The following is a 14914-nucleotide window of genomic DNA, read 5'->3' on the forward strand; positions in this document are numbered from 1 at the left end:
GTTTCCCCCTATACTGTCAATTATACAATGCCGCATATAATGTGACGCATATCATGAAGGGGCAGCATCTTTATTCTTAAGACGTTAGAAGTGGGCTTGTGCTCTAAATTGAAGAGCAGCTCAGATCTGCTTTGAGGTGCAGCATCAGCCCAGAGAGCCGCTGCGTAGCTGGGCGGCTGGCTGCCACCGTCTTAACTATCATCTTCAAACACACTATGATCTTTCTCACTGGTGGTATTCCAGCTGCTGCCAAGTAACACAGCTACAGAGAGGTTATAATTAGCTGGCTATACTGTCATCTCATCCACCAACCAACCAATCAACCAACCAACCATACCAAGGCAAAGCAAAGCAAAGCAAAGCAAAGATTCTCCTCCACTCGTCAAAGCGCTGAAATGCTGTGGATTTAGATTCATTGCTGATTGTGCGACAGCCTCCCCTTTGAAGTCCATTGTGATGCTCATTTAATTTTAATGCCCCTGGAGTCTACTGTACATATGAAAAGTGAAGCAAATAGGACAGACACATTGAGAGAGAGGGAGAGAGAAAATCTTTAATTCTGAAATCACAATACATCCATAGCGTTGATGGAAAGTCATAGCCTTCTAGAAAATATATAGATTGTTTCATATAAATCACATATATAGAGATCAATGGAGAAGACAGGAAGATGTACAGTGATTTTATTAATAGGACTAGATGCATTGCTCATGCATGGAGCTGTATTTGGTCATTTTATGAGCTTCTTTGATCAACCATTCACTAGTATGCCTGTGGTGGCTGTGTTGCTGTATGATGTCGTCTCAGACAGCAAGTTAGAAATCTCTGCACAGCCACTTTGTGTTCACTGGCATCTTATATAATGTTTCCTTGGCATCTGTTTGTGCATATATGAAAGACATCCACTTTCCAGTTGGCTGTGTAAAAGAAGACACCTTGTTTTGAATTATTTATATTTTATTTACACCATGCATGTACATTTATATGGATTTTTTTTATTTAACCAAAAATCTAGTCCAGGTTTGGATTGGTTTTCTGCATCACATTTTCAGTCTAAATCAATCCTGATAATGCAAACACAGTAATGTGCATTAGTATTCATAGCCAATAGTGGAAGTCAACATTGGTGTGTTGTCTGTGTGTGCACATGTGTTTGTTAAAAGCTATGTGTGCAAATGCATGGGGGTGCAATGCACATGAATCTGTGCCTGTGTTACCCCCTCTATGTAACTATCTCTCACACTCACTTCTGCTACCATATCTTAACCCAGACTCTGTTCTCAGACATAACGTCCAGTCATCCATAAAGATATGCATTGTAGTGAAGCGCACGCGAGTGTAGTGATCCAGGCTGACTCGGAGGGTCTGACATAGCATGGGCGTCTGTTTGACACCAAGCCTTCCAGGTTTCTGAGCCAAACTGTTTCTGACGTCTGCCCATCTCACTTAGTGTACGCAGCAGACACCAAGGTGTAATGCATGGCGGTGGACAGATGCAAGTGCTCAAGCAAAGATAATAAATTCAACTTTCAATAGTTTAACAAAGGAAAGACTTGGACAGCACTCTAACCGAAAAGTGTGTCACTGTGGGAGCGCCCGGCATCAGCAGGTCTGTGAGAAAAAGACAGTGAATGATGAACTGGCTTTCAAGAGGAGCTCACTGGCCTGAAGCATAGAAGGGTAGGAAAGGGATGGATGGGATGTTGAACAGGGCACAAAGGTATTGAGGTAAATGGGACAGGAGTTTGGCAGTAAATACAGACAAAGCATGTGGTTTTCTGACATTGGCAGCAGGTCTGTTTGAAGATGAAGTTGTCCCTGGAGGCTCTGATGTAGACTCATTGCATACAAAGGAACATGGTTTTCTAATTCATTAGCGCCATCTGACGCTTCTTACACCTGGTAAAATCCCAATAATGTAATACATTGTCATGAAAGTAAACTAGGATAATTTAATTTAAGAAATGAACTGTATATTCTGGAGTTAACTGCCACTCATTAACTTTTAAAATGGATGAGGCCAGCAATTACAACAATATGAAATCTTCAACATCATTTCATTTTAGCCCCAGGAAGACAACCATTTGAAATAATCAAACACCAAACAAACACCCAAGACAGTTACAACAGCAAATATGGATGCAATATATATATATATGAAATGCTTTAAATATCAGCATGATATATTGGTATAATATTATATAATGAAAGTCATATATAATGTATTTTCCATCTCGTCTATTGGTTCTATTGTAATGACAATCTCTTTATTTTGCATTGCACATCTAGTCTTGGGAATTTCTATTTGCGTGTTTCCATTATATTCAATGGATTTGGGGTTCTGGCTTCAGTTTAAAGATGTTGTTTCATATTCTGGATTTTGATGCCTGATAAAGATCCATGATGAAATGTTTCAATTTTCACTGAACTTAGTACAGACAGTGTGCAATCATTCAAAACTTTCTTATGATTTCATCAGACGCAGCTGTCATTCAGGTGTGCATCAGATAAAACTTTGATTCACTGAAAGCTAGCTGAGCAGTGATGTATAATAAGTGGTGTATAATAAATAATTTCTCATCTGTAAAACTGACTTTCTTGTGCTTCTTTTCAGTCAAACCAACAGTGATCCACACAGACATGTTTGTCAACAGCATCGGCCCAGTTAATGCCATCAATATGGTAAGTTATACTTGAATATACTGTTAATATGGCAGCGTTTTTAATCAATAATCCGACTGAAACTGCGTGTTTAACTAATGGAGAATATTTATTTAAAGAATTGTCTTCGGCCTACCTCTATCCTCAGGGAACTGAGCACATAATGATCCACGGTATACAGTAGCTCTCAGGAGCTGTCAGGGTTTCACTGTCTTGCTCAAGCACACTCCAGCAGAGCAGATGCCTGCTGTCATGGTGGATTGGTTGGTCCACCTAATCACTATACTGCCCCACTGCCCTCGTAATGTAGCAACACAATGCCGTTGTCAATCAGCTACTTAACTACTGCACTGGCCTTTGCCCCCTCAGGGTATAAATGCGATCCATTCCTTGCATCTGCGTTGTTAACGCCTCTTATTTCAAATAAGAAATACTGATAAACAGTTGATCAATGGTGTTGTTCAACACACAGGCCAGTTTTCAAAGCAGCATATTTGCAAATGGCTGTGCGAGTTGGCAAATCCTAAGAAGCTCGCACTTTTTGGTTGCCAAGAATTGCATCAGCAACAATCGGATATGTCACCTGTTCAAGTTCTTTGTCTATTCAAATCAATATACCAGCTCGGGTTTCCTCAGATCTGGTTTGAAGACGAGCCTTTTTGATCATGTCTATCTGTTTTAATGGTGAAAGTGACACATTTGTCTTGTGTACCAGTTGCCTTTAATGTTATTGTGTTCACCAACTGCAAAGCTGTTTTTTTCTTTTTTGATAAACATTTCTTTAATGAAAGGTTTCATATAAAAGTTGTTTTTTTTTTCCTTACGTTTAAAACTATTTCAGTTATCTACAAATAAATAGCCTAACATTCTGGTGATATATAGGTTATCATTGCTATTATCAGGTACATGCACCAATATATTGCTGTCCATTTTGGAAACATCAGTATTAATCCAATAAAAGTTTCTCTCATTATTGTTCTGATAGTGTATTGAGTACAACTGTTGAAGTAGCAATAGAATAAACTGAATAAAATCATGTTGTTTTTTTCAACCACTTTATTACTTTAAGATGCAAGAAGCTTTTTATGTCTACAAGCCAAGTCTGTGTAGCATTAGTTTTATTACTCCTACAACGATGCACAGCAGTTTCAGCCAATATGAGTGGGAGCACTGCTTTTTTGTTCAGTACCCGCTTCCAAAACTGATCTCCGTGTGGTCCTATTAATAAAAATAACAATTTTCACGAGTTGGAGCTGAATTTCAGCTATTAGTTCAGATAGAAAGATCATACTGTTTTTTCTTTGATACCAATTGGTGATGTTGTAACAATGCATTTGTTTCTAATGAATTTGATAATTGAAATATGAGGAATATTAATAGAATATATATAGCTGTCATTCTGCAGTGTCGACCAAGAGTTCATCACAGTTCATCTGATTGTGTGGTAGGAAAAAAAAAAAATCTTTGGATAGAAAGAAGGATTAACAAATCAGAGTCTCTTGCAAATCTCCCATAAGAGTTGTTTTAAGTGTCATTGTTTTCTGTAGCAAGTCCCTGCTGAGAACCCACTTCTATTGTTTTTCTGCAGAGCAGTCTGCTCTACATGGTGGTGGTGTTCCATTTCACTTAGTCTTAGCTAAAACACCCACTCTCAATAACTGCAGTCACAACGAAGTTGGAAGAGAAGCGATGATGGGATCAGTGAGAGAATGTGTTATGCGCTCACATGAGGGAGTCTGAGTGTGTGTGTGTGACGAGGGCATCGCGCTGACATGAAACGATGACTGATCGCTTCACATTCACATGTAATTACCGTGGTTTGGCCAGTGCGTTCACACTATGACATGACAAATGTGGTAGGTAGATTTTCTGAAGAGCCCATAAGCACGAACACAATTTTTTAATTCTTAATTATGCAGGAGGAATCTTTTGAAATATGGCCAATTTGTGAGTCATGTCAGAGAGGGGGAAGGGATACGACCGACCAACAGCTAGAAAGAGAGGGGGAGAATTAAAGAAGCAAAATATATTCATACATTAACGCTTTGTAGCCACTAGAGCTGAACAGTTCTTAGCTGTTATTGGATGCAGGCTGCTGTTTGTGTTGAAATAAGTGTGATACTGTAAAAGATCTCAGAGTGCATATATATAGGTTAGGAAAAAAAAGATGTTCATCACACTCAGCTGAGCTCCTTATCCTAAGGCATTCAATTTCTCTCGTCATTGGATTTGAACTCTCTGCCTGTGCTTCGTGAGGGAAAAAAAGGATGTTGAAAGGATCGGAACGTTGCCTGGTGAAAATGTTGTTTTTCAAATCTCGTTTAGCACACTTTGGCATGGATTTAGACTTTATTGTTGGGCTAAGCTTTGTCCGGAAAGTTAATGCCTCTATGCCCTCTATGCACACAAATCCCCAGATTTTGTTCTCTCATGCTGTACTTCACTTTGAACCTCAGGGCTCAAACATCCCAAATAACAAAATATATTTGAAAGACTGATAGCTCCCTCTCACTCACCGTGTCTCCTTTCCCTCTCACGTTAGACCACATATCAGCTTAACTCTGCCCATGCCGCTTTACATCCCTCATACGTGTATTCATACACAGCTCTCACAAGGACTGAAAAGGAGACAGAAGGTTTTGTCAGGCGCAGGACAAAGTGCTCCCAAGGCAGCAGGTTATGAGGTTACATAATACTTGAGCCAAACAAGGGGAATTATTAATTGCCCCGTTGAACATTTAATTTTCAGGTTGAGGGCTTCAAGATGGTCTTTTCAGCAGACCTCTTTAGGAGGGACAAAAGGACTTCATGGCCTGAATAGAAACCCTCTTGTCTGAGGAAAAAAAGTACCTGCAAATGTGTTCTAGCATTAAGTTTCCACTGCCGTGAAAGAGTTCTCCTCAAACAGAAGAACCAGTGCTTTTGAAGCCAACACTTCTATTTGATCTCATTGCATATCTCAGTTAAAAGCCGCACATTGGTGACAGCACTGGTTGTAAACAATATTGTTTGCAAGGGTGTTCCTGACAAACAGAGGCTTTTATCTAGTGTGTTTGTATAAAGCATGTTCAGCTTTTAAACTGAAAGTTAAAACTTCTGGTAAAAACTCTGTTTTATCTATCTTCAGGAATACACCATCGACATCTTTTTTGCTCAGACCTGGTACGACAGGAGGTTAAAATTCAACAGCACGATGAAGGTTCTACGTCTCAACAGCAACATGGTTGGGAAGATCTGGATCCCAGACACTTTCTTTCGCAACTCGAAGAAGGCGGATGCCCATTGGATCACCACACCCAATCGCATGCTTCGTATCTGGAATGATGGCCGGATACTCTACACCCTCAGGTAAACTGTCAGGAACTGATTTGGGTATTGCTCATTTATCAGACCAACAGTTAAATTGATTGTGTGACATAATTATATAATTTACCCAATGAAAGCTCAGTTATCATTATCTAAACCCTTTTCGATCCATTTAATGCTATTTTGTCCGAACCATATATATAAAAAAAGTGCTTCTAATTTTAGATTTAATGTAAAAGTGCACTTTTGTCCTATGTTGGAAAGATAGCTAAGATAATGGGGAGTTCAAAAATCTATTAACATAAACAATTAGTTCTAGTGCTCTCAGTTGAATAAAGAAGTAAACAATAGATAACAGTGAAAATACATGCTAATTAGTCTCGATTCAACAATTTGAGCACTAAAGGTGGACTAAGAACTACAATAACTGTGCAGCATTTCATTTTTTAATTGGATAATTATCAATTTGTTGCCACCAAGGTGCTTTCAGTGCTTCCTGGAATCCACCATAAGCAATTTGTGTAGTTTAGAAAGTATACTGCATTACCCATCAATCGACAGCCTCTCTACACAAATGATTCATTGTACTGATTATCCTGAACAGCCATTTTAAATTCATCATTTATCAGCGCAAGTAAAATCTGTTCTACTGAAATAGTCAGGAAGTTGTAAGTGACAAGGTAACGCTGTAATGCATTACCCTAAACTGATGTTTTTAGGCACTCTTACACAACATATGGTTTGAACATTTTTAATTTTCCTATTGTATTTTTTTCAATAGTTTGAGTTTCACAAGTCTATGGGAATATATTACTAAATATAGTAATAACTTTATTCTAATTAGACAAATATAGTAGCCACGAAGTTACTGCTCCGGTTGGAAGTACTACACAATGTTCAATTGGTTTAATTGGTAATTGGTAATTGGTTTCTCAATAATAAACTGACTGCATACTGGTTATAAGTGTAAAACCCATGAAGCTAACAAGAAACATGTCAACCGTGTAAAGCAGGAGGATGGATTGAAGGGGAAATATGAATTGTGCTTATTATCATGTTTTGCATGCCATCATAAATACAGCAGACGTTTATTCTGACACCACAATACATCATCAGTGATAATAAGAGAGAAAGTGAACCTTTCTGGACTCAATCAAGCCGTGATGGATGTTCTGCTATGCAGAACACTACCCCTCCACTTCATTAATTTGTTAAGGAACTCAGAATTTAACCACTGGTTAATTAGGATGGCCGCTGTGATTGGGAGGACAATGATACATGACAATAGCGAGTGCATGGATGGGTAAAGTCATTTAAGGTCATTCTCTCATTAAGGGGAAGTGTAATGACTTTGCCTTCAAAGTGCCTCAAGCGTGAAAAAGAGGAGACGGGTGTGTTGCTGTGAAAAACATCAATTTAGTTTAGTGAAATTCTCATTAATAATTCCTTGTGTTAATATTGATAAGGATAGGGATGTAATTCTGACTTTTCCAACACCCAGTTAAATGTAAACTATTATTTTGTGTAATTAAAAGAAATAAAAAAATAAAAAAATAAAAATAATAATATATATATATATATATATATGTGTGTGTGTATACACATTTACATTTTTCTATTGTAACTGAGTCAGTTGATCCAAATACTGTGTCTCTGCAGGTTGACCATCGATGCCGAGTGCCAGCTTAAACTGAACAACTTCCCAATGGATGAGCACTCGTGTCCCCTGGAGTTTTCAAGCTGTAAGTTTGGCCATATGCTGATCCCCTACTGTTTTACCTCTTCCTCTGTTTCATCTCAAACACACACACGCTGTGGCCATGAATGAGCAACATATGAGCCTAACAAAGACATCATTTAAGCAATAATTATGCAACAGGCTTAGTAGACATCTCCAATAAGATGAGTCACATGTGTTTTTAGGTTTAACATCTTAATGTATGCATGTGCAGTATCTACAGTATGTCTTACAGTCTTTGTCGGCTATAATGCTTTCTTCTTCTTCAAAGATCTCTGTAATAGATAAGGAAAATATAACTATATGTATTTATGTGTTACAATAAGAGATATTTAAAGAAAAACATTTGTTAAACCATTCATCAATCCATTCATAGTATATCATGGCATTCATCAAGGGGATTTAATAATAGCTGTCTTGTTGCCAACTCGACCAAAAAGGCTAAGTACTGATTGATTTTCCTCCACTTTGTCGATACTATTCTAAAAGACATTTCAAAAAGTGACACAAGTCCAAATGAGCCAGTCCCTCCGAGTGAGGAGCGGATTGGGGGGGCAAGTTATGCTAATGAGGCCGCTATGGATCTACAGAGAGATGCACCATGGGATATTCTCCTGAGAGAATGCTTCCTAAATAACTCCAGAGCAACAAGAAAGAGAAAGCAGGGGGGGGGTAGCAGGCCTAAAAATGGAACAGAGGCATTCATTTAAATTTGATGAAAGCCATGGATGTTTTCAGAACTTTGAAAAACCGCTTGATGTACAGTACATGAGCTCAATCTCGGAGTCAGCAGGCGGAGCACCGAGCAGTGTGCAGCAATTTATCACGCGGGCATATTTTCTCAACACGTGCCACAAAGCGATGCAGATTTTTCCAGTGCCTGGACCTCTTTTTGCAGCGGTTTAGGAGACTGCTTTTACAGATACAGATGATGCACCGTATCATCTAAGTTTGCTCAAAGTGAATTCCACAACATTTAGCTCCAGGAGCATTGTTTATCCAGCTTCCCAAAAGGACACTGAATCAATAATTTGTCCTGGATGCATTGCCGGCGAAGGAGCAGACCGCCTGCCTGCCTGGCTGTAATGTGGCAAATGGGCAGATTCTTCCATCCCCTTCTCCTCTGAGGTCCAGCATTTCTGGATGCCTGAGAGCACTTTAGTAATAAAGCCATTTAAAGTTCGAACTGAGGAAGTTTCATGTGCATTATTCAAGCCACTCAGCTCATATCTTTGACTGACGACAACCTTCACAGGATAAGGAGTTGCAAATCCAAAGTTATCGTACAATCAGTTTAAAGAAGCGAAACAATGTTGTTGTTTTTTTGTCCAAATTTGGATACCAGACATGAATTCAATACTAACATATATCATTTGATTAGGTTAATGCGTCGGCATCTTCTAAGTGCATTAGCATCAGTAAGACTGTTATTGTAATTCTCACAACCAGGGAGCATCCTCTTGATGTAACAAAATTACTGGAATCCAAGTCAGAGACAGACGTAGATCAATTTACGAAAAAAAGTCAGCTTAGTGCTTCAGCTTTCAAGTTTTTACTCCACAGATGGACTGCATATTTTGTCAAGAGTCTGTTATATGATGATTCTTTCTTGAAACAGTTCCCCTCCAAGATACTGACTTTGTCTGTATGGATCACTCTAAAACAGAACAGACTGTGCCTTATGCTTTTGTTTTATATTGAAAAGTTTTCGCAAAACATTGTTTTATAATGCAGAGAGCTTATCCAAGGAGTCAAGTCTTAAGATATTTGTCTTGTATTTGTTAGTCTTTTGGATTACATTGTGTCTTTTATGCACCAAGCTTTTCTTCTCTCCTTTTAACAAAGCTCAATGTAACTGTGTTCTTTCCTGTTCAGATGGCTACCCAAGGGAGGAGATTGTGTACAAGTGGAAAAGGAGCTCAGTTGAGGTCGGGGACATTCGCTCCTGGAGGCTCTACCAGTTCTCCTTCGTGGGCCTGAGGAACACCTCTGAGATCGTCAGGACTGTCTCAGGTAAGAACATAATCTATGCTTTTTTTCTAACAAGCATCTTCTTTAAAAAAGAAAATATTCAGAGTCAAAATCTGACTGAATATACACGTGCGTTACCAGTGACACATTGCTTGTGTGACAGAAATGATTTCTTGATCTGTGGGTGCTGCATGACACAACATTTATGTCGGGCATGATATATTTAATTTGATGGAGGCAGGAGCATGCAGGCAGCATCACGGTAATGTGATGATATGGTGGAATTTCATAAATGAAAATATGAGGCATTATTATTATCAGGCTTAACCATGCATGCCAGTGACTCTAAACACGTTATGGAATAAAGTCGATGTCTCTCTGACTCTCTCAAAATTGCCATTCCTCTTCCAAGTCTGATCTGTAAACAATCACTGTTGATCCAAAGACTGATCTGCTTCTCGTCTGTTGCTAGGGGTTACAACATGAACATTTAGAGAAACAGAGACATGACTCATGATGTTTTATCTACTTTTAGTTCACACTTCTTCAAGTAAAATCCATAAGGGCAACCTACAGCATACATCACTTCCCTGTTTTCACAATGCATACCCTTTACAGTTTAGTCCACTTTTGACTTTCAACATTCGTGTTGAAGTTTTAATAAGACTTCTCTTATATTTCCCCCAGTTTTTTTGTAAAAGACTCTCTATAGCTTTTCATTAAATACCGTACCTTATGGTCCAAGTGTGTTAAATTTCAACGCGTGTGATGACGTCGTAGTTTTGTAGCCACTTCTGTCATTTAGAGTGTATATTTCATTCTTTCTCAGCCAGAAGGCAACATGACCTACAGTACAGTTTGTGGCCGCTACCTCAAAATATTTTTTTTATATATTTGAACAAAATGCAGTTATTAATAAAATATTACATGTATATCTTCTATTCTGCTCAACTTTCTACAGATACACTAACTGTGGAGAACCCTGATCAAGAGAGCAATGCACTTTAGGAATAGGTTATACATTTTATGATACATTTTAAAAAGCCAAGCCTTTATTTGCAAAATGGAAACACTGTCAGTAAAATGTTCTCATTCAATATTTCTGACTTATCTGCTATTATAGTTAAATGTCCTTCATGGCAAGCTCTTACAAGGGTGGGTGGGTGTTAATAATGTGGTGCCTACGAAAATAACACACAGACAGGGATAATGTGCATCATTCATTGTGTTGTACTTGCTGGATTCCATTCAGAATGAATATGAATGCTTGCTGGAGGAAAAACAGCTGCTTTCCCCTGACAGTGTTGATGTTTTAGAAGAGGGCAACTGTGTTTGCATGCAAGTTGGTTTGTTTATGTTTGTATTCATGAGGTATCGGTAAGTAATGTATATAATGTCCTGCCAAGGAATTGTTTGCGCTTGTCTGTGGTGTGAAAAAAAAAAAAAAAAAACCTTCCTGCAGAGATTAACTTTGGCCAGAGGAGAGTTTATGCTCATTAGATGAGCTGCATTATCCAGAATATCTGACAATGGCCATTTAAAACAAGGGTCTATAATATATGGACAAGTAATACATCCCCTTAAAAATCCTATTGTAAGAAATACAGCCATTTCTGCATTTATTAGTTTGAATGTGCACATTTAGGGATGATTTAGAAAGAAAAGCTGTTTCCCCATAAACACTTATGTAAAAAGGTTTTTTATTTATCCTTTACTCAATCTCCTTTTTATGAGATAGTCAATTCATCCTAGTTTTTCTCTTATTGATCAGAGGGAATGGATGGTTTTTTTGGCCGTACTCCATCTGTTTAGAATGTGCTACAGGCTGGAAGGCTACAGAAAGTAAAGTCATTATTTCAGAAGTGCGACAGAAGGGTCGTTATTCTCTGTTTCAGCTCAATATCTAGTCATTGAGTGTACTGCTTACCTTTCATAATAAAAGCCCAGTCTGCCTTTTTGAGAAGCACTTACTTCAGCTACACAGACAAGCAGTAAAGTGAAAAATCAACTGTTTACAGTTTTGAGTGTGATCACAATACAGATTTGATACGTACACACTCTAAAGATACAGGAAGATGATGTGTTGGCCTATGCAGTGTTGTTCATTATTCCAAGTGTTTCAACAGGAATAGTCCCATCAGACACATGTAATCAGATTTATGTCACATGCCCTGGGTACACTGGACTTGTGGTCAGATGCACCAGATTGGAACTCAAATCTTTCTTATAAATGTTGTTCCTAAAAATGCTTCCCAATAAAAAGTATTACTCTTACTCCTACTCTTCCTCCATGAAGTATTAGTATACTTGTTTTATTGAAAAATAGCCGCTTACAAAGCTGCAAAAATGTGTTGATTTTCCTATAATTCTTAACAAATAATTGAATATATTTGTGCCCCAGCCCCGGTTTACCTCCTCTCTTCCCGTTGCTCTCGCTCTGGAGAGGAACTCCCATTTGTGGGGAAGATGATGCGAGCCCTATGTTCTATAAATTGTCCAGATTGTGCCTACATGCTGTCCACACCTCACTGAGATCCATCTCAATGCGAGCTAGGCCATCTTGGCATGCTGTCTGGCTGATCGGATCCCAATGAGACCAAGATCCGATAGAGATTTCAATAATTATAATAGCTAATAGCCGACAATAATTGAACAGATTAAAAGTATATTAAGCGATAATGCTTTAGACGAGGGACGTGTGGTGTAATTGTACGAAAATGCTGATTACTGGGGCAATCCTTTTGATAAACTCTGAATCATGACTTAATGGAAATTCCAGAGAGGTACTGTTTGGTGGCTGTGAGATTTAGCTAACTGACGCTCACAGCAAAGCTAAACAAGAATCTTGAACAGAAGCAGCAGCTCGGTTTCGCAGGCTGAGAGCTGATGATCAGACAGCAGGACTATAATTAATTACACATGCTTCCAACAAAATCTACACACAAGTGAAGTACTATGAAATTCCTTTGCTCTGATATGAATGTGTTTTGGCGGTAGCAGTAAATTGACACATAGAGTCAGAGCAACAGTGTTTTTCCTCCCTGGGACATTCGTATAGCTGAGCAGCTGTTTCCAGCAGATGGGCTAATCTTAGCTACAGTAAACCATACATCATCCCATTTGGTTGATCAGGTCGGCAGATTATTTTATATCATACCAGTCCAACTGGAGTCCGATGTGGGGTAGTTTGAGGTAAACTGTTTTACATTTATTCAATAACGTTACTGTTATAAAAATACATTTATTTATATAAAAAAAAAAGAAATTCATTGTTAGTTATGTCCTCTAAAGAAGCTGGGCGGTGTTTTTGATGTGTGTAATACTTTGGATTTTGTTGGGCCAGCTGTTGGATAGCTACAGACTGGAGCTCCGCAATTTTAAATGAAGTCATTATTTAGTTTAATCTTTCTAGTAACTTGCGGTTTCGTTTAACTCCGAATGTAGCCTTATCAGATATGCACCGGACATAGTTCAGGTCAGTAGTTAAAACATTTTTCGAATAGAAAAACATCCAACGTATTTCATCAATTATTAATGATTAAACGATACCCAATTTAGGTGGACAACTAAAGAAATTCCTTCATCAGACATACACAGAAATACGCTCGTATGCACTCGCACACAGCGGCCCTGGGAATAACTGAATTCACCCAGTCGTCCTGTAATTCGCCACAGTTCAACAGCGTGTCACTGCATTGTGATGCTAACAAACGCCCGTACGCGGTGCATGTGCGTTGTAAAACCCTGCTTGAACAGAAGTGGTGCAAGTTGATTTAAAAAAAATACTTTAAAAAACATGCTCTTTTTTTTTTCTCCTGTTCCAATTAAAACATTTTGAAGTGACAACATGAAAAGGCTATCTGTGTAGGAGGACTAACTGTGGTGGAGAATTTGCACTGTCCTCTGACTCTCCCTCTCTCTGATCTGGTTTGTTATTTCCACAAACAGCCATCTGGTCTCTTGTCAGAGCAGAGAACCTTGGCTGTGGCCGAGAGACCGCTTGTCTCATTTTGCAGTCAGTTTGGGTATCCGACCTGCTTCAAGATTCATGAACACAACATCTGTCTCAAAAAGCAGTTAGTTAGGTCCTTATAATTACCCAGTCACCTCAAGTACTCGCCATGCAGTGGGTAGCACTCTTGTAAGGTATGCTAAAAAATGTAGACAAATTCCTTGATTATAGTAATAAAAAGATACTTGTGATCTAGATCTTTCCAAACAAAATGCTTGTCAACACTATTGCATTTATTTTTTTCTGCAGTGAATTCAATCTCAATCCTCTTTTACCATTTTCACTTTGATTCTGTCTTCTGGTATTACCTATAAAATATGCATTCAAATGTGTACAAATATCTTAAATTATCTAGATATAGCTTTGTTTCCTCATGTTCAGGCTTCTTCTTTGTGTGAAAGGTACAAAAAACGTTTTTTTATGAAAAGGACAACACTATAATCATCTTTGTAGCTGTTGTTAAATTGACTTTGGATAAACCGCTGTGTCGACAGCAACATTTCCTCATCTTGACTGGAGGAGTGTTGTTACCGAAGGGCCTGTAGACTATAGAGTGGTGAGTAGGGAGACTGTCCTTCAACCAGACAGCCCTGAGCTCAAGCTCTCATCCTCAGCATCTTCTTGTGTACACTACTGCGTTGTCCACTAGCAAGACCCTGAATCCCTCTCAGCTTAAAGGGTTCTTTGTCCGGCTTGGAAGGTTATAGTTATTCTTTAAATATAGCTTCTTTTTCACAGTATTCCAGTTCAAGCACTCTGCTGAATCGCCATCAGCAACACTGAATTGAAATAGGTCAGGTGAGGCAACAGAGGGACACATAATGGTAAGCTAAGCGGACAGGCAGGCAGTGTGAATTGGCCGTATCCCGACAATGAAGACTGTAGCAAATAGTCAGAGGAAGAGATTCCTTCTCATTCTACGAGACAAGTCAGTCTCTCCCGGGCTTTAATGTATCTTAGCTTGTATTCTCTGAGTATCTCTTTTTTATTTATTTTTTATAAAAAAGTTATGCATGATTAAATAATGATTGAGTGTTGTAATTAAAGGGGGCTGGGGCGGTGACATGCCATCTGCTGCTCTCATCCAGTTGTGTTGTAGCTTTTTGTAAAGGCTCTGTCTGTTTTTATTTTGTTTCTCTTCCTTCTCACAGCCAGTATCCAAAGCCCTGGTCTTTCAACATGTCACTTCACATCAGAGCCTCCTGTACTGCCTGGAAGCTTATACC

The 14914-nt window shown here is 38.7% G+C and overlaps 1 protein-coding gene across 2 annotated transcripts in view; it reads left to right on the forward strand.

Moving 5' to 3' along the window:
• gabrg2 (gamma-aminobutyric acid type A receptor subunit gamma2) overlaps positions 1-14914 on the forward strand; it is a 53810-nt gene that overhangs the window by 11477 nt on the left and 27419 nt on the right. For both annotated transcript variants that reach the window (XM_054625343.1, XM_054625342.1), the window contains exons 3-6: positions 2615-2682; positions 5789-6009; positions 7627-7709; positions 9581-9718. In XM_054625343.1, the coding sequence (XP_054481318.1) occupies positions 2615-2682; positions 5789-6009; positions 7627-7709; positions 9581-9718 (510 nt within the window). The remainder of the gene's footprint in view (positions 1-2614; positions 2683-5788; positions 6010-7626; positions 7710-9580; positions 9719-14914) is intronic.

The sequence above is a fragment of the Anoplopoma fimbria genome, chromosome 24 (assembly GCF_027596085.1).
Source record: "Anoplopoma fimbria isolate UVic2021 breed Golden Eagle Sablefish chromosome 24, Afim_UVic_2022, whole genome shotgun sequence".
Lineage (NCBI taxonomy): Eukaryota > Metazoa > Chordata > Actinopteri > Perciformes > Anoplopomatidae > Anoplopoma > Anoplopoma fimbria.